The following is a 27,292-nucleotide window of genomic DNA, read 5'->3' as shown; positions in this document are numbered from 1 at the left end:
ACCAGAGCAGTGGTAGTGTCAGAGGAGAGAAGCAGGCATATATGAAAGATTGTGGAGTTAGAAACAAGAGTACTTGACAATTTGGCCTTGTGTGGTAACTGAGAGTTATGATGAGGTCTTCGAATATAAACCTGGGGGAGTAGGACAGTTGTACATTCAAGTAAGAGCAGAGTTTTTTGTCTTACATTCAATTAATTCTTAGTTATCAATTTTGCCCTCGATACCCTGGAGAGGCAATGTGATGTTGGACCTTTGAGAGTTTGACTTCAAATTCTACCGTGGAATAGACTAATTATCTGATCTTGGGCATGTCACTTCAGTTCTCTGGGCCTTCATCTGTAAAATGGTCATGATAATAACTCCAAGAATGTCACACGTTTGTTATAAGAATCACATGAGATATGTAATGTAGATAAAGCACTTTGCAAGTCTTAGCACCATATAAATGTCAGTTATTAAAGTTGCCCTAAAAATCTTTACTATAAATCAGGGACAAACTATGACCTTCCTACCAAGTCCCAAGAGTTAAGAATGGTTTTTACATTTTTAAACAAAGTTTTCTTGTATTTAAAAATGTAAATACTACTTTTAGTTGGAGCTAGCAGTCCATTGGGCTCATTTGCTGACCGGTGCTATAGTTTAAGCATTCTGTGAAAGATAGAAATCTATCTATAACGTAGTTATAGATTCTCCAACTGGAAACTCATGGTATAGAACATTAATTATTGTTAAATGTTGTGTTTTTCATGACAGTTATGCACCAAATTTTATTTTTTTAATATTGACACACTTGTTGTGTACATGATGCTGTATAATATTATTATATAGAATTTGAAGATCATAGCTCCTCTATCCAAATAGCTTTCAGTCTTAATAGAGTCATTTTAATCTATTCACCTTCACTTTCATAACTCAGGAAATTGTGGGGGGGGTTCTTATGTTAGGAAGAATATAGTGTTGTTTAAAATAAACTTACTTCATGCTTGTTTTAAGTAATGCATATTCAATAAGGGTTTTTAAAGAACCTATTGTGTTTTTAACATTTTGCTAGGTGCTGTGGGAGTTACTAAAGAAATATAAAACATGACCTTCCCTAAAGGATCCTTTTTTAGTCTTGTTGAAGAAACAAATGAAACATGTTGTAACACAAGACAATTAATTTGTTAGGACTCCAATTACAAAAAACAGACAATGACTTAATATAAAAACTGACTCATCATCAATAAGAAATTTATCAAATACCTACCATCTATAGTGTACAGTGGGCTTGGAATAGTTCCTTCATGGAGCTAAGATTTATGCTAGACTATAAATTTAGTTAGGTGGAGAAGGTATCACAGGGAGAATTCCATGAAGAGAGTTTGTTTTTTAGTTTATTTTCAAGGGGTATAGAAAATAGGAATGGATAGATTATATTTTGGGGGCCCCTGAATGCTAGGCTGAAAAACTGAATAGGTAATGATTGTGAACCTTGTTTCTATCATATTTCACTGGTCTCCAGAGAGAAAAATAACTAAGGGCCACAAAAATACAGTGCAATTTAATGTGTGTGTGTGTGTGTGTATTTGTGTATTCTTTTTAAATCAAGAACAGAAGATGTAAAATTATATTCAGTAAATATGACATATTAAATATGCTTTACTTCTGTGTTATGGTCAAATGGAGATACAGTAACATAAATAAAATTAAGTGTGCCACATCCAAGTGAAATGTCAGAAGTTACTCATCCCTGTCCTTAAAACCAGGAATAGGAAACCATTAAACATTTTCTGTAACTTCCTACAGTACTGAGAAGATGGAGAACATACCACACAAACTTCAGCTCTAATTCTTTTCTCCACACCTCAAAAATTCTTGTATCTTTACTCATCTTTTTTTTTTTTCCTTTTTATCTTGGAGGCAGAATTATTCCTGTTTCTCCCCAACACTAACCCTGTGCCCTTCAGTGCAGACCTTTATTGTACCGTTTCATTAAGAAAGCAATATTCAGTCAAGAAGTAGAAGGCTAGGAGACCAGAGTGCAGTAGAAGCCCAAAAGAGGACAATTAATAAGCAGTCAGAGGACAAGAACAAACAATTTTCAGAGGAAGAAATGTATACTATCAAGAACCATATGATAAATATGCCCCCAAATCACTAATCATTAAAGAATACAAAACAACTTTGGGATTTATGTCATAAACCAAAGATGATACAAACTAGGCTAGTCATTGTTGGAGAGGCAATAGGAAGTTAGACTCACTAATACATGTGCCATTAGTACTCAATTGTTTCAGTAACTCTGGAATTTTGGAATTATATGAGAAAAGCTACTAAAGCATTTGACCTAGCAATCCTCTGCTGGGCTCAGCCCTCATACAAAGGAGAGCAGTGACACAAAGACTCCATGTGTAGCAAAATATGATAAAAAATAGTGAGTTTTTTTAACAGTAGCAAAAATCTGAAAACTATCTTCCCATCAGTTGAGGAATGGCCAAACAAAAACATGTTCCATAAGTGTAAATTGAATATTACTTCATCATAAAGGTAGATAAATGTGGTTCAGAAAAAACATAGTAGGACTTCTAGGAATTTGAGCAAAGAAAAAAAAGCACAATCAGGAGAGTACAGTGTATGATGAGGATGTTGAAAGTAATGTAAATGAAAACAACAAAAAGGCATCTGAACTGAGATTAAATGCCATGACCAATCTTAGCTCCACAGGACAGATGAAGAAAACAAAGGCAAAAACAGCCCCTGCCCTCAAGGAGCTCACATTCTAATAAGGAAGGAAGGAAGGAAACAAGCATTTATTAAGCGCCTAATATGTGCCAGGCACTGTGCTAAGCGCTTTACAAATATTATCTCATTTGATCCTCACAACAAACCTGGGAGGTAGGTGCTATTATTATCCCCATTTTACAGTTGAGGAATTTGAGGAAGATGGAGGTTAAGTGACTTGCCCAGGGTCACATAACTAGTGTCTGTTTGATCTCATGCTTTCCTGATTGCAGACCTAGTGCTCCATCCATTGATCCACCTAACTACCCCTATGTGGGGAAAACTATTTAAATAAGTACATACAAGATGTAGAGTAGCCAGATAAAAGGTAATCTCAGTTGGGAAGGCATTAGTATCTGGAAAGAGTAAGACATTTTTTTGTGTGTGTGTGGTTTTTTGGGGGTTTTTTTTTTGCGGGGCAGTGGGGGTTAAGTGACTTGCCCAAGGTCACACAGCTAGTAAGTGTCAAGTGTCTGAGGTCGGATTTGAACTCAGGAACTCCTGAATCCAGGGCCGGTGCTTTATCCACTGCGCCACCTAGCCGCCCCCAAGAGTAAGACATTTTTAAAAAACTTTTTTCTCTGTTAAAAAAGAGAATGGGAGCTGGTATATCAGGAAAGTTTTATACTGATGGCATATAATGCTTAAGAAGTCAAAATGGAGGAAGTTGTTGTTCCCTCTGTAGAATGTGGACAAACCAGACTGAAAGGTGTTGAGAAGGGAAGGGAGTGGGTGGTGAAGAAGTAAAGGAATGAGAGTAGGTTATGCTTTAAATAAGCTTGACAATGAAAGGAACAAGAGACTGAGAAGAAACAAGAGGACAAACAAAGCAGCTTCGGGAAAATCCAGAGAGGAAAACACATCTAGAAGAGGGTGGCCAGCAGTGTGAGGGTATTTAGCAGGGTTCCAGAGAGATGAGGACTAAGAAAAGATCATCCGATTTGGCAATTAATTTGTTAAATACCCAGTCAGTATGGTTGTAAGACTTCCTCCAGCTGCAGTTAGCAGCTCATTAGTAGCAGTGGAAGAGGCAGATGGTGGGAGTAATCCAGGAATGAGGTTTGGCAAGAGATGAGTAGTGAGAGAAATTGTGATTTGTCCAAAATTTCATGGGAACTAGCAGAGCTCTAGCTCAGTGTGCTTGTGACAGGAGCAAAACCTTGCTGATTGAAAATTCCACCTTTCAAGATGCCAGTTACTTCAGATCTTAAATGCTAGTGCAATCTATCCTATGCTACACAGATCCTTCTTTCATGACAGGAAACTAACTTGCCTGGGAGTTTTTTGCTTGTTTTGAGAATTGTAGGGGCAGGAGGTGGCTAAACACTCAGGTTAGTTTACTCATGGAGGGAATAATCTGCAGCACAACAGATGCAGACTATGGTAGCACTGGGCTATTGTGTATAAGGAAAGGGAATTCATCGGGTACCTTTTGAAGTCTGGCCAGTAGTAGTGTAGCCATGAGTATATCCGAGAGTTTCAAACTCTAGATAGTATTGAGATTATCTTGACTAGGTATGGGCTCATAAACTGCTGCTACTGAATATTAATATGTTCCATTGTTCAAATAACTCCCTCATCTTTTTAATTTGATTGATTCGTTTATCTGAATGACGTTAATTGCAAAATTTTACAGCACTTCTCTACAAAAACAAATTTTAGTTCCTTAGATATCAGGGACCATTCATGCTTCAAGGATGTTCTGAGTGGCTGTCTTCTATAAAAGGCTGTTAGCAGTACTGAGAGGACCATTCCCGGAGGCAAGATGTTGTCTGTCTCTTCATTAGGACAGCGTATGCTTCTAATGCCCGACTTCTCCCCGTTCCCCTCCTCCCCACAAAAGAAAAAAATAAAGGCGAATTAAAGATGCTGGCACCAATGCCAGCATTGCCAGCATTGTTATGCTCTGGCCAGGCATAACAATTAGTAGGTTCCCTCTTTCTTCTCATTCCTCATGGGTTTGGAAGACTTCTTTGGGTAGGGTTGACAAATACATTTCTAAGAGTTTCCCTGGGCTGGAAATAGTAGTGGCTATTATTGTGGAAAATTTGAATTAAAAGTTGTTGCCTGTCTCCACAGTCTGGTCAAATTGACAGTGAGCTCATCCATTTTCAGATCTTCTATAAGCTCTTTGGCACTATTTTCATTTATGATTTAAATAGACCCATTTGGAGATGGTTATTTGGTATATTTATTTTCATTTTGTTGCCCTTATTTCTTTTTTTTCCTTTTTTTGGGGGGGTGGGGAGGTGAGGCAGTTGGGGTTAAGTGACTTGCCCAGGGTCACACAGCTAGTGTCAAATGTCTGAGGTCAAATTTGAACTCAGGAACTCCTGAATCCAGGGCCGGTGCTTTATCCACTGTGCCACCTAGTTACCCCCTGTTAACCTTATTTCTAAAGCAATTTCCTCCAACCTAGCTGGTTATTCTTTCCATTTATTTCACTGTATAAACTTAGTGATATATTTCAAATGATCTTTAAAAAGGAATAAATTACTGATTGTAAAGTGATTTAAATCATTGAAAACTCATATCATATAAATAAAACACAAGAGAAATAGATCTAAATCTTATTTATTAAAATATAATTTGTCCTGACCTTCCTCCCCCCAGATTACCTTGTAATTACTCTGAATATATTTTGTATTTACTGTGTGTGCATTCTGTTTCCCCAAAAGAATATACAGCTCCGTAAAGACAGGAACTTGCTTTATTTTCATCTTCCAAGTGCCTACCATACTCCCTGATAAACCTAAGAGTACACTAAAATCTCAATAAAGCTGAGTTCAGATAACCAGAAATTTCACTTAGCTTAATTAAGACCACTCTATATTTTTTTATGTCACTAACATTATACAATGAGAATTGAAATACAACAATCCTAAATCAACAAAAAATATTTCTTCATGCTACAACTGAAAAGTGTAGCTGTATTTTAAAAATTTTTTTATTTTTTTTTTTGTGGGGCAATGCGGGTTAAGTGACTTGCCCAGGGTCACACAGCTAGTAAATGTCAAGGGTCTGAGGCCGGATTTGAACTCAGGTCCTCCTCAATCCAGGGCCGATGCTTTATCCACAGTGCTACCTAGCTGCCCCTGTAGCTGTATTTTTAAAAGTTTTTTATTACAATAAGGATCAACATAAAAAGAATATGTGTACTATATTGGTTGGAGTTGGAGGCCCATATTGAGGGATATCAGGAGACAGAAAAGGTAGCAAGGAATTCTTTAAGTCTTACTGGGTAGCAACAGAATAAGGAGTGGGGCACTAATGTCATGAACATATATGTGAAGGAGCTGCTTTGGTGGATTAAAGCCTTAAAGGAAGAGGCACTGAAAACAGCACTGAACTAGGATTCAAGAGACCTGAATTCTTTTTCCAATTCTGCCATTAACTGTGTCTGAGTGTTATTCAATAACAAAAATAATAATAGCTAACATTTACATAGCACTTTAAAGTTTATAAAGTGGCTCCTCATATGTAAAATGAAGATGTTGGACTAGATAAGCTCTAGAGTCCCTTTCCTGATTATGAAATCAGAAAAATCGTTTTAAACTTAACCTTATTATAGTGGAAAGGGCCCTGGTTTTTGAGTCTGATGATCTGGGTTTGAATCTTGACTTTGCTACTTAATGTTTGTTTTGTTTGTTTGTTTTTTACTTTGGGCAAATCTCTTAACATGTCTGGATCTCAGTTTCCTCAGTGTGAAATGATGGATGATCTTAAAGCTCTCTATTAGGTCTGAATTTGTGATCCTTAAAGTCAGAAAATTCAATGATCTAAAAACAGTGGTGTCAGACTTAAATAGAAACTGATTCCTGCTCCACATATTGATTTAGAAAATTACAAGTTAGCATTATCAGTGTTGTATTCTATTTTTTATTGATTTTGTTTAACATCCTCCAGTTATATTTTAATCCGGTTCCCACTGCATTAGGAGCTTTTGCAGCTGTGAGTTGACACCTGGTGGAGAATAGCTCACGCACTAATCATTCTAGTTAATTGGGCTTTTACTGTGCTCTGGCATTATCATTCTATTCTTTCAAAGATCGTGGTTTGGTGTACCTTAACCACAAAATGATAGAGGCCTTGGTTTTGGCAGTTTGCCTTAGTTCCCATGAACTGGCAGCTAAGAGAATTAAATTTCTGAGTCTCTTGATTTCTTGTCCTATACTTTATCTACTAGACAACACTGCCTCTTGGAGGTCTTCTTTCATTTTTCTAACTGCAGCTGAATGTTGTCTGAGAACTGATTTCCTGAAGTTCTGCATGAAAGCCTTACTTGTTCTTCTGCATTTATAACCTTATCTTTTGGGAGTAAATGGGTTTGTATTTAATTAGTAACCCTTGTCTTTCATTTTGATTACTATGTAAAAGGGTTTTTAAAGCCTAGATTAAAATATTCAGATTAATAAAGGCTTTTTTTAAAAAAAACCTTTGCATTAAGATCAGAGGTTATCTGTATCTATGAGATAAAACACTTATCTGCTTTGGAAAGCATAGGTTTGGTTTATGTAGCTCTAATAGTCATCATTCAGCACCTTCAAGTGTATCAGTGAACTGAAGAATTTCCAAAGAAATGGAGACGTAGAGAGGTTAAATAAATAACTTTATAATATGTGACATATTAACTTGTTATATATTACCCACTGAATAACTATTAAGGATTAGAAAAAGGTCTTGAATTCAGGTCTTCTGATTACCAAGTCCAGTACTTTTTTCTTGTTCAACATGTTGCCTTTTGAAAGAAAAAAAGAAAGAAAGGAGAGAAAGAAAGACAGACAAGTAAAGAAAGCAATGCTGTGGAACAAAGGAAGAATAGGAAAGGGTGGCTGGATATGTAAAAAAAAAAATGCCATGAAAGCTAAAAAATAGTGATATGTATCTTGCAAAATTGGTTGAGCAGGAAACAGCTTTTAAAAAAGGATACAGCTTTGCTCTTTGGGGTATAATAGACTCAATTTTCTAAGTATTTTTTCTGGTACACATACTTCTTTAAAAATATATATATATGGGGCGGCTAGGTGGCACAGTGGATAAAGCACCGGCCCTGGATTCAGGAGTACCTGAGTTCAAATCCGGCTTCAGACACTTGACACTTAACTAGCTGTGTGACCCTGGGCAAGTCACTTAACCCCCATTGCCCCACACACAAAAAAAACCCAAAAAACAAAATATATATATATATATAAATCAAAGATGACTCTTCAAATTTGAAAATGTGAAAAACAATCAGGGCTAAGTAGGATTTGGAGCCAAAGATGGGTGAAGAATAGCACATGGAGATTTTAAGGTTTTGACCTGCCTGCATTTTATCCCAGGGTACTAAAAAAACTCACAAATTTGACCACTGAATTGTTGTCAGTAGTTTTTAAGGAACGAAGAGAAGTATCAGAGCATTGAAGATAAGCATGTCTTCTAATTTTCAAAATGGGCAAGAAGGTAGATCCCACAAACTGTAGATTTAGTGAATTTCATCCTTACACCAAGCAAAATTTGCTCAATAGATTATCTAGGAAAATAGAATAGATATTTATAAAGTGCATACTATGTGTCAAAAATTGTGCAAATCTCTTTATAAATATCTTATTTGATCCTCAACATCTCTGCAAGGTAGATGCTGTTAGTATCATCCCTGTTTTGCTGAGGAAACTTAGGCAAAAAGTTTAAGTGACACACACACACACACAATTTTTTAAAAGTTTAAGTGACTTGACATGGTCACACAGCTAGCTAGTAAGGTCTGAGGTGATATTTGAATTCAGGTCTTTCTGACTTCAGGTCTAGCATAAGGAGTCAGTCCAGATTCTCATTAAAAGCAGTTCTACTTTAGTGGAAAGAACATTGGTTTTGTAGACATAAGACCCAGATTTAGATTCTAGATTTGCTACTTAATATCTGTGATTCTAAGCCAGGTATTGTCTAAACCTTAGTTTCTTCATCTTTAAATTACAAACTGTATAAATTTCTGAAGGCTACTAAAAGTCATGCTACACTAACCTTATTTCCTTTTATGATACTATCATTAGACCTGGCAGAGCAGCAGAATTATATTGAGAGTATATGTATTTCAGAAAAGCAAAATAAAGACATGTGAGCTAGATGTTATTATTTAGAACTGACTGAATGATGGTACTGGGAAAATTTTGATTAATGAATCAATATCAACCCATAAGTTTAGTTCCAGTGGATTCCAAAAGTTTTCTTCTATTCAAAATTGCTATTTATTCAACAAGTTTAAATGAAGACATTGAAGATAAACTTAACAAATCAGTGGATGACACAAAGCCAGAAGATAGTCATAGGATCATAGATTTAAATTGTAAGAGACCTTAGAGGTCATTGAGTCCAAATGTTTCATTTTGTAAGCTAGTAACCACTACAAAATGGTGATTTGGTGACTTGTCCTGGCTTTAGTTATACAGGAAGTAAGTAGCCAAGGCAAGCATTGGACTTGGGGCCTTGGCTAACTACAGGCCTGGCCTGCTGTTCATTATAGCCTGCTGCCTTTCTGAGTCAGTTGGTTAGAGGAATTAGCTCCAAATGGATCTTGTTGGGACAAAGGGTCAAAGCCAATAAATAATGTAGGATTTAATAAGAGGAAATATAAGATCCTTTGCTTAGACTTTGGGCTTTTGTTTTCATGTGGGTTCTTTGGTTTGTTTGGTCATGTATACAAGGAAAGGCTAGACAAGAGTAGCTAGACAATTGTTCATGTGAAGAAAGACTTGGAATTTTCTAGTGGCTACAAGCTTAATATGGGTAAAATGTATAAAATTGTTATCAGGAAGGTTGTTATCTGAAGCCACTTCAATTGAAGCTTAAGGTCCAGAATGAGGGAGATGAGAATCCCTGATACAAAGTTCAACAGGTCTCAGAACCATATCAAATGAGAAATATTTGGTTGGAGTAACTTGAGCTTTTTAGCAACTCACAGTTATGTAGTACTTTAAGTTTTAGGTAACATTTTCATCACAACCACCTTGCAAAGTAATAGTATAGGTATTATAACCATTTTAAAATAAGGAATCTGAGATATAGAGGAGTTAAGTGACTTGCCTAGGGTCACATAGCTAGTAAGTATCTGAATCACTTTTTGCAACTCATCTCTCCCAATTTCAAGTCAAGCATTCTTTCAACTTGGTTAAGCATGCTAGAATTGGAAGGTACTTCCAACCCAATTCTGAAAGGACTCACTAATGTACCTTACAAATAAATGGTCATCTAGCTTCTGATGAATGTACTGCTGCATTCACTTATCTAACTAAATAAAAATATATTTTGTCTTCCTTGTTAGAACTCTTCAGTACAAAAATCCACATTTTTTTCCCAAACTGGTTTATTTTCATTTAAAAATACAGGATTTGTTGACCAACTTGGTAGAATTATAAAATAATATATTCACTTTCTAGGTCATGAATGGGAGGGAGTTAGTTGCTTTACAACCATCACACAGGTCCCAAAGGAACATGAAAGGAGTCTGCGTGCATTTTCTGGGAATCTACAGTTTGTGAAGGAATTACATACATCTTTTAAACATCACCTCTACTTTATTGATTGTAAACTTTTCCTCACCTCACCATATGTAACTACTTCTTAATTATTTTAAGATCTCATATAGTTTATAAAGTACCAATGATTTTTTTTTATACCAGAGAGTAAATAGGAAATTTTTAAAATTAAATTTAGTACATTTTAGTCATAATTATAGTTAAAGATGAAGATATTAAATAAAACTACTTCAGCATTTGATAAAGGGAATTTTTTATTATTGCTTTATCCTACATCATAATCAGAATGTGGTGTGGACTTCAATTACCATAAATTGTGAATACCAGAAGTGTATTTTAGCCCCAGAATTACAATCACTTCTGTTCTGTATGCTTTTATTTGTCATTTACAAATTAAACCTGGCCCTCTAGGGAGAAGGTGTGGAAGTGCCCTCATCTATTAGTGTTACAATAGCTACCTTTTTTATTGATTTCTATGACTCAGCAAGTCCCTTCCCTTCTCAAACACCCAGTTTCCTTATCTAGGGTAATTATTGCTGTTTGTCCTTCATTCTTGAAGAGGATCATGACATCAGGGTGATGTCATGACTTTCAGTGAATTGGATTTAAGTGAGGGAGGGCTGTGCTAGGTGGTACAGTGGATGGAGCACTTGCCCTGGAGTTGGGAGGACATGAGTTCAAATCTCACCGCAGTTACTAACTATGTGATCCTGGGCATGTCACTTAACCCAAATTGCCTTAAATATCCAGGGCCATATCCAGTCATCCTGATGTATATCTTGCCACTGGACCCAGAGGGCTTTGGAGGAGAGAATGAGGTTGGTGCCCTTGCATAACCCTCCCTCACTTGAATCCAATTCAGTGCAAGTCATGGCATCACCCTGATGTCACGGTCCTCTTCAAGAACAAAGGACAAACAATAACAACAGCCACCTAACTGGGCTACCTTCCTCAAGATTCTTCCCATTCCATTCCATCCTCCATTCAACATTTTTCTAATGTTTGTATCTATTTTTTAAAAGGGTCTACATGCTAGTACTTCTGTCCATTTTATCTTGTACATAGTTATCATCTATGTACAAATCTGGTTTGTACACAGTTGATTATATGTTTTCTCTCCCAGTAGAATGTATGCTCCTTGAGGGCAGTTGCTTTTCTTTATATCTCAGCACTTAGCACAGTACTTGGCACACTATAGGTACTTAATAAATTCTTGTTGACTTGACTTGATTGAAACCATGGATTTATAAAAATTGCTGGATTGGCCTCTAGTGAGTCATTATTGTTTTCAGCCAGGTAAAATGATGGTGTTATTTCTTAAATGTTTTTATAACATCTTTTAAAAAAAAAAATAGTGAAACTGGGAAATGCATAGCAAAAATGACATTTGCACCCACCATAGTAATTTTATCCAGAAATTAAACCATTGTAAATTATTTGCCACAACAAAGACCAAAAGAGTACAGAAAGTGCCTTAGTCAGCAGATATTTGATTTACTTGCCAGATGGAGTTGTCTATGAAAGGCAAAACCAGATTTACTCTATAAACTCTTATTCATAAAATCTTATGAAGAAGGATGTTGGACTGATTATGAACAGTATCATCTCATAAAGCCCAAAGAAGCATTGAGACCAAAATGAGTTTAAAGAATGTTTGGCAAAAAATCCAACTTAGCAAAAATTTCCCAAGAGCATTCAAAGATAAAAAAAGGAAGAAAGACTGCAGACAGGGGGTGGGGGGAGAAGGAAACTTGGGGAGGTAGGGGAAACATTTCAACAAACTCTTTTCTTCAGCAAGGATACGGAAAATATCTACAATACTTGGATCCTAATATCACACTCCCTGAGATGTTTATAAATATGTAGTAGAAATGGTACTAAAGAGAACAAAGATAAGAAAAAGCAGCCAGATTGTACCAAGTATATATTTACTTGGAGATTCCTACTGAATAACACATTTATAAGGGCATTGAGAGACTGAGATGCAAGATATCTGAGAGAGGGGAAGAAACCAAAGGCAAGAGGGGAAAATCAAGGGGACTGAGAACATCAGTAAGTATCAACCTATATGCCTAGTAGCCTATCTAAAATCTTTATGAGTCATCTATATTCAAAACTGAGGACATCCTCAGTGAGTTCATTAGTCATTTTTACAAGTGATATTAAAAAACAGACCACATCTTTACTTTTATTGTTCAGTTGTGTTTGACTCTACATGACTTCATGGACTTTGGTCCATGAGATTTTCTTGGCAAAGATACTGGAGTGGTTTGCCATTTCTTCTCCAGCATATCTTTACTATCTCAAAATTAACAAAACTAAGGAGAATATAAGATCCCTTTGTGCTTTTTTCCCCCCTATTATGAAAACTAATTTGTTTGGCGTAACAAAATTTTATGCCCCAGGCTCTTGAAAAAAATTGACTTCCATCCATACATCAAGATCATTTATTATTCCTTAGAAAACATAAAAATAGAAATAACCCTGTTCTGGGGCCCTCTGATAATAAACATCAGATGAGACTTAAACCCAAGTGATATGTGTTTGTGAAAGCTATATACCATTGTAATGGAGAAGATACAATAGAGTCCAGGTTGAGGAAGGTTTCCTTGTTAATAATCAGATCTTCCAGTTGTTTTTGTGCTAATTGCATCACCACTCTTTCCAGTACCCCAGATATTGCACCATCTCTTGGAAGAGATCACTCAAGGGAGTTCGGACTGTTTATCTCAGAAAGAAAAAGTGAATGAACAGTGTCAAATGCCTAGATTTCAAAATGCATTTGGATGGACACCCTACAGAGTTTGCCTATCAGTATTTATGTCGACATCAACGTAATTGGACAACAAATTGGGCCTGAGGTTGAGCAGGAAGGAAGAAATAGATTGGATTTCTTTCGTGAAATTGCTGGATTCTTTTGTTGACCTCAAGCTTCCCACAAAAGCAAAGACCCGTATTTTAAATACTACTATTTTACTGGAGATACGGGACACCATTACTTCTAAAAAATTAAGATCAGTGTCACTTAATACACAGTGGGTGTTGACAGGCTGCAACATATAATCAGTGAGCAGCTTTGAAGAAAAGGAATGAAAGATATCATCTAGGAATAGTATTGTAGGAAAAGCAAATGTGCTAGTCACATGGCAAGAACAAGAAATGACAGGCAGCCAGAATACTCCACTGGTACCCTCCCAATGTTGGAAGAAAGGCCTCTAACACAATGAACGCTCCCATTCAATAGCACACATTTGTGAGATCATGGACGTGAGTAGGCGTGGATGGTTTGAGATATATATTTGTTGTACGGAACCTCCTGAATTGATGGGATTTGAGATCCCATTTGAGTGTTGGAGAGAGTTTAAAATACAACAAAAAGACTCTATAATCATTTTGATACAGGTTCCTCAATAGTAAATGAGGATAATATTGGTAGTTATTGAAGACTTACATGGTAGGCTTTCAGTCTTACTGCTGTTGTCATGACCTCTCATCCTCTTCCTATATCATTGCTAGAATTTCAAGCTGCACATCTAGAAACAGTACCCCTCTTACCCTAATCAGTCAAGTACTTTCCTGTCACTTCTCTGCTATTTAAAATATAGATTCTGTTATTTGTTCTTTCAAGGACATGTATTTATATCATTGTATTATCTAATATTTGGCATTTCTCTTACCATCATTTAAGTGTCTACAAATTCTACTGTTGCTTAACACATACCAGTTGTTAGGCCTTTTCTCAAAATTGAGATTAAATATACTTTCAATTGAATACTTCCTGTTATGGATCTTGCTTCATGCTCCTATTTAGGCAATGTCTAATTTACTGTTTCACTATTCCTTGCAACAGTCAATACCAATTATTGGTATTGATAAGCAGCTACCATTCCCTGCATTATGTTAGTATATTTGTTTGGCTTACTAGCCTAAGACATTAACATGATGAATTGACATTATGTTCCTACTGACCAATTGTAGACTTCTTCATTATTTTTAATTGTCTAGGCTTCTTATATAGTGACCTTAATACTTCATTTCAAAATATATTTATCTGAAGAATGTTAGGCTTTTATCCTAATGAAATACACAACCTATTAAAATATTAATTGATAATTATTTGTGATAAAAATAGAAATAATAAATATCTCTCAAATGTGCTTCAGTACAATTTAACTGTAATACCATAATGAACCCTTATTTCTTTTTCTTTATAGATGTATGGTCTGCAGGATGTGTATTGGCTGAGCTGTTGCTAGGACAACCAATCTTTCCAGGGGACAGTGGTGTGGATCAGTTGGTGGAAATAATCAAGGTTGGCACTTAACTAGGATTGTAGCATTTTTAAGGTGGAAGAAATTTCTAGCATTGGTATAAACTAACTTCATTTTTTTACAGACAAGGAAACAGACACAGGTTAAGTAATTTGCCCAGAACTACACAGCTAACAAGTGGCAGTCCTGAGACAAGCTCTTCTGACTTCCACCGAGGCTAAATAATTTGTTTGGGAGGTCTAATGCAAGAAAGTGGGCATTTCATCACCTTAATTTTGTTACTATTATTTATTGTACTTTTCTTAATAATTAAAGGTAAGATCCTAAATTGAAATGATCTTGAACTTTTCAACATGAATTATTGGATTTTTTTTAACCTCTTAATGCTTTTAGTAAAGACTTCTGTGTTTATGATTTTGTATTTTTATGGCAGTTCATTTTACCTCTTAACAAATTACAGAACTTGAATTCTTGTTTCCTTTTGTGTGTAGTTTCTGAAAGCTTCATCCTTAAGGGAATTAAAGTTAAAACTTACTTCTGCCTCCCTCTCTTATTTTTAGTAAGTCTGGATGTATACCATTGCAATTTAGCAAGCATTTGTTGAGCACCTACTATATGTTAGGCACTGTAGTAGGCACTGGGCATTAAAAAAAATTAAAATAAATAGTTCATGCTCTCAAGAAGATTACATGGGGGGAGGTGAGGGGACATGTACATGGCAAAGTAAATACAAAGTTCATGCAATGTAATTTCTGAGTAAAGGTGTTAACGACTGGGGGAATCCGTATGGGTCTCTTAGAGCAGACTGCATCCAAGCTGAGCCTTGAAGAAAGCCACAGTTTACTTGAGTTGAGGTAAGAAGGGAATGTAGTCTAAAGATGGAAGAAAGTATATATAAAGGCAAAGAAATTGGGGAAATGAAATTTGGCAGAGATAGACTATGTTAAAGAGAATAATATGAAATCTGCCTGAAGAGGTAAGGAAGAGCCAGATTGTGAAGGGCATGTTATCCTCAAGAATGCAGAATAATTAATTTCATCAAACTGATCCAACCCAAAAGCCTTAGGGAAATTATTTCATGCAGTTAAAAATAGAATCCATATTCTCATATGCACATGGATAGAGTAATAAGTATAGTTGAATGTTAAAAAAAAAAAAAGAATCTTCCACAAAAAAAGAGGGATTTGAGGCATTCCTGGAGGGATGGGGAGGGATGGACAGTAGTCCCCATGGATAAGCAGCATAATTGATTTGCAAACACTCCAAGTAAGAGGGGAAAAAAATAAGGTAAATATACAAGTAAATACTAAATGATCAAAATAATTCTCTTATGTTTATTCTAGAATACTGTGGGGTTTTTTTGTAATGAGAATTGAACATTGAAAGAAAGTACTGGAAAGAATTATCAAGGGTCACAAAGGAGGTATAAAAGATCTCATCAAGCCCCAGGGGTGGCTGTGGCCAGCACCCATGATTGTAGGCGCAACATAGAAACAGAGATAGAATAGCCTAGTTTTAATATTGGGTAGCAAGGTAAGGATAGGAAATAGGACTGGACCTCATATGCTTGACATAGAGTGATTCCTACCATGTAACATTGCTTGCATTTGACATTGCTTCCTTTATGAATTCTGCCTCAGACACTAAGTTTTGTAACCTTGGGCAAGTCATTTAACTTCTCTCATTTTTGGTTACCTCATTTTAAAATGGGAATAACAACAACAACAACAACAATAGTTTCTACTTCACAGGGTTGTTGTGAGGATCAAATGAAGTAATATGTAAAAAGCTTTGCAAATCTTAAAAGTATGATATAAATTATTGCTCTTATTAATATTGTTTCTATTATTGTTATCATCTGAAAATCTTGACCATAAAACAGCCTAGATGCCATATTTCCAAAAAACACCACAAACGAAAATGGCCCAGATCTTTTGGAACCAGAGGGCAAAATAAAAACAGAAAGAGTTTACTGGTAACCTAAAAGAAAAGCAAAAGCAAAAAAAAAAAAGTCACAGTAATGACAAAGCCAAATCCAGAGCTTCTAGGTCAAGGGGGGAATAAATGGAAATAGCCAGAAAGAAAGAGTTCAAGTACCAGGGAGCTCCACACAACGTCTGATAAATGCCACTAAAAGGGAGAGAATAGCTTGGAACATAATATTTAAGAAGGCAACAAATAAAGGCACACAGCCAATTTTACCCAACATAGCTGAGTATAATCTTATATATGATTATGTATCACATTGCAAGGAAAAATGAACCTTAAGTGAAATAGAGTACTTCCAAGTATTCCTGATGATGTGACCAGAGCTGAGTAGGTATTTTGAAATGCAAACAGTTGTTAAAAGAAAATTAGAAAGTAAATATATTTGAGTAATTGAAAAGAATTCTACAATAATGAAGTGTTTATATTTTAATAGATGGAAGAAAAACAAAAGTTTCTCTCCTGAACTCTGTCTTCAAGAGTCATAGAGTCCAAAGGTTGTGTTGAGGGTTAACTTGAGAAAATATTAGTAAATCACTTTGAAAACCTTAAAGCACTATATAAATGCTAGTTATTATTATTATTAAATATAGGACAGAGGACCTGGGAGCCATTTTGTTACATTTTGATATTCTTAAGAGAAGAAGAAAAAGGGAAGGAAGGAAAAAGGAATACACTATGGAAGAAAGAGGGAAGATGGGAATAGAACTTATAATTTCACATAATCATGGTGTTTGAGAAGACGACTACACAAACATGGAAGAGGAGACAGGTAGCGGGGTATGCATGAACCTTACTTTAATCTGAACTGGGGAAAAAAGACTGAATTCATATCCACGAATACATACACAAAGAGTGTGACATAGAACTGTCTTAAACAACAGGGAATTGATTAAGGAGAGAGGGATTAAGGATGGTAAGGGATAGTTTGAGGGAGGGAATCTTCAAAAGACATTACATATATGGAATATGCAACCTACCATGGGGAATAAAAGGGAAATAAAGGGTGAGAACCTCTCATCAAAGACTGAGGTAGAGAAAGAGAAAAGAAGTAAAGGAATAGAAGCAGATTATATCATACATAAATATTTTCTCTCCACATTCTTCTTTGTAAATAGGAGAAGGGGACAAAGAAAAATGTAAAGGTATTGGATGGAGGAAGATACCAGTTAATCATAATTGTGGGTATGAATAGGATGAATGCACATATAAAACAGAAGAGGATGGGGAAAAATTACTTAAAAAGTAGAATGCAACCATATATTGTTCACAGGAAACATACTCAAAACAAAGCTCCCCACAGAATTAAATAAGGGGCAGAAGCAAAATCTGTAATGCTCGAGATGAACTCAGAAAAACAAGAGTAGCAATCATCATCTCAGATCAAGCAGCAATAAAAATGGACTTGATTAAAGAGAGAAACATTGAAACTACATTATGCTTAAAGATACTATAGACAGTGAATTAATATATATGCAGCAAATGACATCGTATCAAAAAGAAGTAAGCATTCCTCCTCACTTTCTCCTGACATCATCAGGCTGCAAGTGGAACTCTTCGGCTGTCCTTTCATTCCTGCTTGTCATCTCACATCATTATATTCCTTGATAACATCTTTTATTCCAATTCTTTGGGGTTCCTTGATGCTTATATGTTGCAGCCTATTCACATCCACCATGTGCTTCTCCATTGGCTTCTATGCAATGATCATTTTTAATTCTTTAAAGACTTTTGTATTCCATGTTAACATAATGTTGATGTTTCTTTCACTTGGCCTTTGCTTTCATGGGAAGTTTGTGGTCATTGAGGAGCTTATAGTTTCCTGAAGGCAATCTGGTCCTGTTCTCCTCCTACTTTTCCACTGAGTTCAGTTAGTCATCCAGCTGTACCTGTCTGTCCCAGATATACATATTCTTGGACGTAGTCGGTGTAGTATCCATCTAAATGTGTTTTGAAATCTGGACAACAGAAATTCTCTGTCCACTTGCTCTTCCTTTTTTTTTAAATGACTAGGCCAAATTCCTGGAGGTCCTGCAGTATTTTGGTGCTTAATGCAGTCAGCACAGAGTCACTTGTGAATAGGAGCATCTGGAGGAACTCACCATCTGTTGTAGCCTGGGCCTGTATCAGGCCAGTCTGATGCTTCAAGTTTAAATTGGAATGAAACGAGCCACTTGTAGGTCTTCTAACAGTTAACAGGTTTACTTAGCCACGGCAGGCAAAGTATATTTAGACAAAAATCTAGTTGAGGAAAGCTTCCCTGACTTATGGTGTCCATGCTGGTAACCCGATCAGAAACCAGTAGGAGGAGGGCCACTCCTGCCTTTTAGGCTAGTATTCTCCTTAGGCTACCATAAAGCTATTTCAGTGATCTGAACTTTACTTTCTTCAGCCATTAACTGTTGAGGAAAAACTAACATATCCTGCATGGCAGATATTTCTGCTTCCACATCCCATCCCTTGATGATATGGTTCTTAGGTTTCCTACAATACTGCGTACTACTAAATTATTTTAGACCCATTTATGGACAGCTCAAATCTGAGGATGCAAGAAGGCTGGCATTGGTAGCAGTGGAGGAGTAAAGGAAAAAAAATAAAAAGCAAACAAACAAAAAACCTTAATCTAATGCCCCCTTGAAGCAGTAACAGAATATTGACAAGAACCAAAAACAAAATTGCCTGGCTTTACCTTCTTTCTTAAGAAGGATCAAATCCTGGATCTTAACAGTTCAGTCTTTGTGAGAACAAATCTTTGCAGTTTTTTGTGACTGTTCCAGTATCAAGAGATGATGATCATGAACACGAGTAACACCAAGACCATCACAGCTTTGGCACAGATGGCAAAAACTTCTAGTACAATCACTGATCCTCATTATGGGTCAGGGTTATCTATAGTAAGGAAGCTAAAAGGACCTTACCTACTTCTCAGTGGTCTTTCCCAGTGACAGGATTGATGCTGGGAATCACCCTGTATAAATCACCAGTGCTATTCAGTGTTCCCTTGGATCCCCATGGTCATGGGAAGTTATACCAATTCTTTGTATTTCTAGAAGCTTCTACAGAGAAACTACCTTCCCTGGCCCCCCCAGGCCCCGCCCCTTCAGTGAGGGCTTAAAAGAGTTTCATCTCCTGCCTGATGCCAAAAAGCAAACTACCTCTCACCACCACCACCACCACCACCACCACCACCCCTTTGGGCCTGTAAATCCTCTCTGAGAAAGTTTTTTCAATGAGTACTACATACTGTACTGGCAACATTGTAAAGGGGCCACAGTAGGGCAAAATTCGTTATAGTGGGGGGGCCTTCCTTTGCTATCAGGCATACCAGTACCCCCTGCACTAGTGCCTCCCCTCTCCAGACTTTCCTGGGGCCAAGTGATGCCCCCATCTGCTTGGACCTGAGTGTTAGCCTTATGTGCCAACCCAAGTGCTGCTGCTCTTGCCTTGCTGAGTTCTGCCACATATGCTACCACTGGTGAGACCTGTGTGTAGACTATTTGCTTGCTGACACTCGGCGCCATTTCACAACTGCCCTTTATGTACCACTCACTGAAATTCCCAGAGAGAAAGTTATAATTTGTAGGCATGAGAATGGAAGCTGTTTCTCTTTTGAAACTTTTCAAGCAGTACCTCCCCTCTTAGCTCTTTAGGTTCATTTGGTACATTTGTCTATACCCACAATTCCAGAAAGGCCTTTGGGCTCATGGGGAGTAATGTGCATTGGGAAGAAAAAGTAATTCAGAAAAAATAATCAACAGATCAAAAAAAGTTTCCCATTGTATGGAATCTTCCACACCTACTCCCCCTCATACTCTCACACCCTGCAGACACACACACACAGAGTTCTGTAAAGGAACAGGGGAGGTGTTTTCTTATATCTTTTCCTTGGGACCAAACTTATTCTTTATAAATTCCCAATGTTCATTTTTTAAATTTATGTAGTTTTTTTCCAGTTACATTGTGGTAATCCTCATGTTCATAAGAAAGCAAGATGGTGTAGTGGCTAGACCCCTAGATTTGATGTCAGAAAGGCTTGATTTGATTTGGAATCCTGACCCAGATACTTAATAGCTGTGTAACCATGGCAAAGTCACTTGGCCTCACTTTGTCTCATTTTCTCATTTGTTCAGTGAGAATAATACTAGCTTCTTCTTCCAGGTTTTTTGTGAAAATCAAATCATAGGGGCAGCTAGGTGGCTCAGGGGATAAAGCACCAGCCCTGGATTCATGAGGACCTGAGTTCAAATCTGGGCTCAGACACTTGACACTTACTAGCTGTGTGACTCTGGACAAGTCACTTAACCCTCATTGCCCTGTTCCCCCAGAAAATATTTTTTTAAAAAAAAGAAAATCAATTCATATTGCACATATAAAGTGCTTTGTAAACTTTGAAGAAGTAAATCAGTCAGTTAACATTTATTAAACTTCTCCTTTGCCAGGCCCTGAAGATACCTCCACCCCCCCCAAAAAAAAAGGCAAAAAGGAGGAAGGGAAAGGAAACATTTATTAAGCACTTAATATGTACCTAGTCTCTCTGTTAAGTTCTTTACATATATTATTTCATTTCATCCCTACAGCAACCCTGGGAAATAGGTGCTATTATTTTCACCATTTAACATGAGTGAACTAAGTAGACATGAGTTAAGTGACATGTTGAGAGATATAAAGTTAGTGTATAAAGCCTGATTTGAACTCAGATAATGCTGATTCCAGGCCCCACACTCTTTCCACTGCACCAACTTGCTTTCTCACACAATTGATCTTGTTTGTACATAATTGTTTATGTGTTGTCTCCCCTTTAGACTGTGATTTCATTGGGCGCATGAACTGCCTTTGTTTCCTCAGTGTTAGCACAGTGCCTGGCACATAGTAGTTTTTTTGTTTGTTTTTGTTTTTGCAAGGCAATGGGGGTTAAGTGACTTGCCCAGGGTCACACAGCTAAGTGTTATGTGTCTGAGGCCGGATTTGAACTCAGATCCTCCTGAATCCAGGGCTGGTGCTCTATCCACTGCACCACCTAGCTGCCCCACATAGTAGTTTTAATAAATATTTATTGACTGATTTATAGGATCAATTGGAGATAATCAACAGAGGGAAAACACTGGTATTAAGGGGGATTGAGAGAAGTTTGTTGTGGAAAGTGTAATTTTAGCTGGCACTTAACTGAGGCCAGTAAAATAGAGATGAAGAGGAAGAAAATTCTAGGCTTAGGGGACAGATGGTGAAAATACCCAGAGTTGGAAATGTAGTGTCATGTGTGAGGAATAGTAGAGTCCAATGTCATTGGATTGCTGAGTGTATGAGGGGAGAGAAATGTGTAAGAAGATTAAAAAGGTAGGAGTAGGTCCAGGTTATAAAGAGCTTTGAATGTCAAACTAGTTATATTTCATCCTAGAGGCAGTAGGGAGCCAATGGTCTTTATTAAATGGGAGAGGGAGGGTTGCCATTGTCAGACTTACACTTTAGTAAACATCACTTTGATATCCTAGTGGATCTGAGAGCATCACCTAGATTGGAGATGGACTTGAGGCAGGGAGACTAGCTAGCAGGCTATCACAATAGGCTAGGTTTGAAGTGAAGAGGGCATACACCAAAGTGGTGGCAATGTCAAAGAATAGATATAACCAGTGTAGAATCTAAAGGTCTTGACATCAGCCTACATATTGGGGGAACAGGGGGTAAGAGAGTGAGGAGTCTAAGATGACATATAGGTTGCTAGCTTGGATGACTGGGAGTAAGGTCATGACCTTCACAGCAATAGGAAAGAGAAGACATGAGGAAGACTCGAGCATAAAAATAGTGAATGTTTGGACGTGTTGAGTTTAAGATATCTATAGGACATCTAATTCAAGGTGTCCAATAGGCAGATATGAATCTGGAGGTTAGGAGAGCAGTTAGGACTGGATAAGTAGATTAGCATAGAAATGATGATTGAATCCCTAAGATCTGCCGAGATCACCAAGTGACATAGTATAGAGGGAGAAGAGAAGAAGGCTCAGGACTGAGCCTTAGGGAACATACACCATTAATGGGCCTGGATTAAGATTCAGCAAAAAAGACTGAGGAAGAAAGTATGAAGAAGAGCATGAACACCATTGCCAAAGTCTCAGAAAGGTCAAGAAAGATAAGGATTGAAAAAGGTCCTTTAGATTTGATGATTAAGAGAGCATTGGCGGGGCAGCTAGATGGCACAGTGGATAGAGAGCACCAGCCCTGGATTCAGGAGGACCTGAGTTCAAATCCGGCCTCAGACACTTAACACTTACTAGCTGTGTGACCCTGGGCAAGTCGCTTAACCCCAATTGCCTCACTTAAAAAAACAAAAACAAAAAATGGAGAGCATTGGTAACTTTGAAGAGAGTAGTTTCAGTTTAATGATGAGGCCAGAAACTAGGTAGTAGAATTAAAGAAGAAAATGAGAGAGAAAGTAGATGCACTGATTATGGATAATAACATTCATATAGCTCTTGTGCTGAACACTGTACAATTACCATCTCATTTGATCCACACAACTCTGGGACATGAGCACTATTGTTGTCTCCATTTTAAACATAAGAAAAGAAATAGAGGCAGACAAAGTTGAAGTGACTTGCTCAGGGTCACACAGCTAGTATCTAAGACTGAATTTGAACTAACTCAGTTCTTACTAACTTCAGGCCCAGTAGGATTAAAAGATTCACATGAGGGTTTTTGAAGATAGGAAAGCCACGGGCATGTTTGTAGGCAGTTGAGAAGAAATGAGTAGACAGGAAGCAATTGAAAATTAGTAAGAGAATAGAGATATGATAGAGGTGACAGTCAGCTTGAAAAGACTACATGAGAAAGGACTCACTTGTGCATGTACATGGTTTAGCCTTGGCAAGAAGGGCCACTTCATGTGTGACAGGGTGTAGGAGATACTGACAGAAAGCATCTGAGTGATGTAAGATGAGGAAGAAGGAAGAAGCTCTCAGTGAATTATCTCAATATTTTTAGTGAACTATAAGGTTGTGCCTTACATACACACTATCTATTACTCTTTTTCTTATTTTTTATATTCTTTTCCTGTCTCTGCTTACTTTCTTTGCATTAGTTCATATAGGCCTTTCCATGCTTCTATCATGTTCATTATTTTTTAGCACTAATATTCTATTACATTCATGTATTGCAATTTGTTTAGCCATTTTCCATATCAGTGGATATCTGCTTTATTTCCAGTTCTTTGCTATGACAAAAAGCGCTGCGATAAATATTTTGGTACATACAGGGATTTTCTTATAAATGACCTCTGTGGGGTATATGCCTAGCAGTGGAATCTCTGGGTCAAGGTATATGTACATTTTTCATAATTCCACATTGCTTTCCAGGATGGTTTTAGTAATGTAAAGTTCCACCAATAATGTATCACTGTGTGTTCCTTTCTATAACCCTTCTGACATTGACTCAATAGTCCCTTTTTATGAGTTTTACCGTTTAAGCATTGTCATTTCAATTGCTTCTTTGAGTACCTTTCCACAGAGTTCCAGTAGAGTTTATATGACACTTTAATAGTGTGCTCCCAAATTCCATTGAAAAAATCCCAAATAGTACCTTTAGTACAATTCTTAGACCAGGATTTCTTAAACTTTTCCCACACAGAATCCCTTTTCACCCAAGAAATTTTTACATAGCCCCAGGTACATAGGTATATAAAATAGGCATACATAAGCTTTTACTGGTTGAAATTTTTCATGACACCCACATTCAGTTACAGAGCCCCATATAGGGTCAAAAACCACAGTTTAAGAAGCTAGGCTTTAGACAGTCCCCAGATTCTAACCTTTAAGAGTTCCTAGTCCTACCCTGCTTGGTGGGTCTGACAGTCGTTATCATCCACAAACACAAAAATTACGCAAATCCTAAGTGTTGGTCATTTTCAGGGCATTATCGCAAACATAGAAAATATTTTTACATCTCTCTTTCCTTGTTTAATGCCAGTACTCAGTTTTTCTCTATTCCTCCTGGGGCTATTGGAATTCCTCATGATATGTAGTCCACATTGCTACCAACATTGAAGCCATTCTAATCCATTATTGCCCAGTAAAACTATAAGCAGTTGTTGCAGGTCATGCCTGAATCACCTGATCTGGTGCTTTAGTTTCTATTAGAATGAAATAAGCCACTCATGGACCATGGGAAAATGTTATAACAAAAGTATATTTATTTAACTGTAGCAGGAAAAGATTTTTAGCAAGGGATTCAGTTGAGTTCAATTTCCCTATGTTGACCATGGTTATCTACTGATCAGAAAATGAAGCAAGAAAACAACCGCACCTCTGTATGTGATAGCTTTTATATTTAGACCTATAGGAATTTGTCAGTGGATAGAATGTAAAGCCTTCCTGAACCCATGGGTGGACTGGATCTGGCTAAACTGACTCAGGGAGCCTATTGTTAAATTTTCCCTATGAGTATTTATACCTTGAAAATTGGCAAATGCTAGAAATCAGAGATTGGTTTATTGTTATTTCAATTGTCTAAACTTAAGAAGGTGATGGAAAAAATGTCCGGAATATTAATTAAAGATGTGTCCTTTTTTTTTTTTTTTCCAGGAAGTTAGTTGTTAGATATTTAACAGCATACCACTTCCAGAGCCAGTTAAGTTTCAGGGATGTTATTAATGCCTTTTAAGGCAAAACTAGCCTAGTCTACATGACAGTTAATCCCCTACCATATCATTTACAGGGAAGCTCTCTTCAGCTTTTACTTGACCCCAGGTGTATAGGTATATAAAACAGGTATATATAACCCTTTACCGTTACCAATTTTTTTTTTTGACCGACCCCACAGTTTAAGAAGCTAGAATTTAGATATAGCAAATGCCTTGTACCGATTATCTGGTTGTCTGTAGTCTGTAGTCTCCCTTTAGTTTTTGTCAATGTGTTGCTCAATTTCTTTTCTCTCTTTTCATTCCCTTTACGTTGGTAGTTATAAGTATATGTAATGTTATTGCTTCATTTAAGGAAACTTTTTTTAGTGAGGCAATTAGGGTTAAGTGACTTGCCCAGGGTCACACAGCTAGTAAGTGTTAAGTGTCTGAAGCTGGATTTGAACTCCGGTACTCCTGACTCCAGGGCCAGTGCTCTATCCACTGGGCCATCTAGCTGCCCCAGGAAACTCTTTCTTAATGAAGCACAGGGGGAAGTGTGAGAATATTATTAATATTACATGGGCCCCCTGCAGTGTGAGCATGTGACCACCCTCAACCAATCAGCTTGAAGCAGTGTGTGAGGCAGTTGGTTTTGGGAGTTGGTGGTTGGAACCTTGTAGGGGTTGGCAGCAGAACCAGGAGTGGTTCAGGTAGTTAGGGTTTTCCTATTCTTGTTCTCTCTTTGTTAAACTGTAATATATTTTAATAAATGTTTAATACCATAACTGTTAAACTGTTGTCCTAGTTAGCTTTGCCCACAAGGGGACAGGTAGGGTAACCACACACATTTAGTTTTACCCATCATAGCCATTGAGATTTGTTGGGTTTCTTACTAGAAAACGTTATTCTTTTTTTTTTTTAATTAATCTTTAAAGTTTCTCCTTTACAGTGATCACAAATTTTAAGGAGTAATCCTCTAAGACTTGTAAAATCATATCATTTGATCAAAACTTCATATGAACTATATGAACATATGAAAGATAAGGAAAAAATAATTAATTGTTTTATCCTTATAGATTTATTCAGGAGAAGCATAGCTAAGCTGTACACTTCATCCTGGTCAATCAGAATAATTTCTTCTAAAAAACCATTATTCGATATTCTGGCAGTATTGTTCATGGAAGCTTGCTGAAACTATAATGAAAGATGCCTATCAATATTAATGCCAGGTTCATCATGCCAGAACCATTTTCCTTTGACTGAATCAAAAACTTCAAAAGAGAGATGTTGAGTGGGACCATTTTCAATTTAGAAATAAGCAGTGATTATAAAAATGATGAATTTGACCTCTTCCCAAAGATTTTTCAGCTTTGTAAATCCATTTTACTTGATTTTAGGTGCCGTTATTGGATTAATATTATTGAAGTTTTCTCAATCTTCCAACTTGTCCAATAAACACTTACTAGACAACTTAAATGTTACATGCTGGAGAGGCTTCCTGGACAATAATTACTATGGGCCTATTTATTGAATTATTTAAAGATTGGGGGGGAAAAAAACAAACATTTTTCTCTACCTAGTATTAAAAACCTTTCTTTTGCTAATTTTGATAAAGAAATTAGGCAGTGTTTGTGACCACCAACAGAGAATTTAATTAGATAACTCTTAGGCCAATGTTGTCTCCCTTTTATGGTTTGTAAACCTTAAATCACTACAGATATGTTGAAATGTTATATCTCTTTTGCCAGCAGTGGTTGGTTTGCTTTTTCCAACCCCTAAATAAGTGTTTATCAGAATGAAGGCCTTGGCTTTCTCTTCATTTTGTACATACACTCAGAATTAAATGATCATTGTCATTTTGCCTAATTATGGATTTAGCTAAATCTTTACTTTTGACTTCTTTTCCAAATTCTATTTGCCTACCACCAAGAATTTTCTGATTTCATTTTCTTTCACCTTGCTATCATCTCTGTTTCAGTCAATGGCATCTAGATTTGTCAGGATCATGTTGTATCTCTCTGTTGCCCAACTTTTTCCAATCAATTGCCATGTCTTGCCAATTCATTATTCTCTATCTTGATCCACCCATTCTTGTCTCTTCTCTTTATTACAACCCTGTTTAGGGTACTCATTACTTTGTACCTAGATTATTGCTA

General features: G+C 36.9%; 1 protein-coding gene across 5 annotated transcripts in view; it reads left to right on the top strand.

The window, feature by feature from the left end:
* The window catches only part of GSK3B (glycogen synthase kinase 3 beta), a 279,430-nt gene that overhangs the window by 168,910 nt on the left and 83,228 nt on the right, over positions 1-27,292 (top strand). For all 5 annotated transcript variants that reach the window (XM_043990488.1, XM_043990491.1, XM_043990490.1 and 2 more), the window contains exon 7: positions 14,486-14,583. In XM_043990488.1, the coding sequence (XP_043846423.1) occupies positions 14,486-14,583 (98 nt within the window). The remainder of the gene's footprint in view (positions 1-14,485; positions 14,584-27,292) is intronic.

The sequence above is a fragment of the Dromiciops gliroides genome, chromosome 3, assembly GCF_019393635.1.
Source record: "Dromiciops gliroides isolate mDroGli1 chromosome 3, mDroGli1.pri, whole genome shotgun sequence".
Taxonomy (NCBI): Eukaryota; Metazoa; Chordata; class Mammalia; order Microbiotheria; family Microbiotheriidae; genus Dromiciops; species Dromiciops gliroides.
This window is presented reverse-complemented; position numbering and strand designations above follow the sequence as displayed.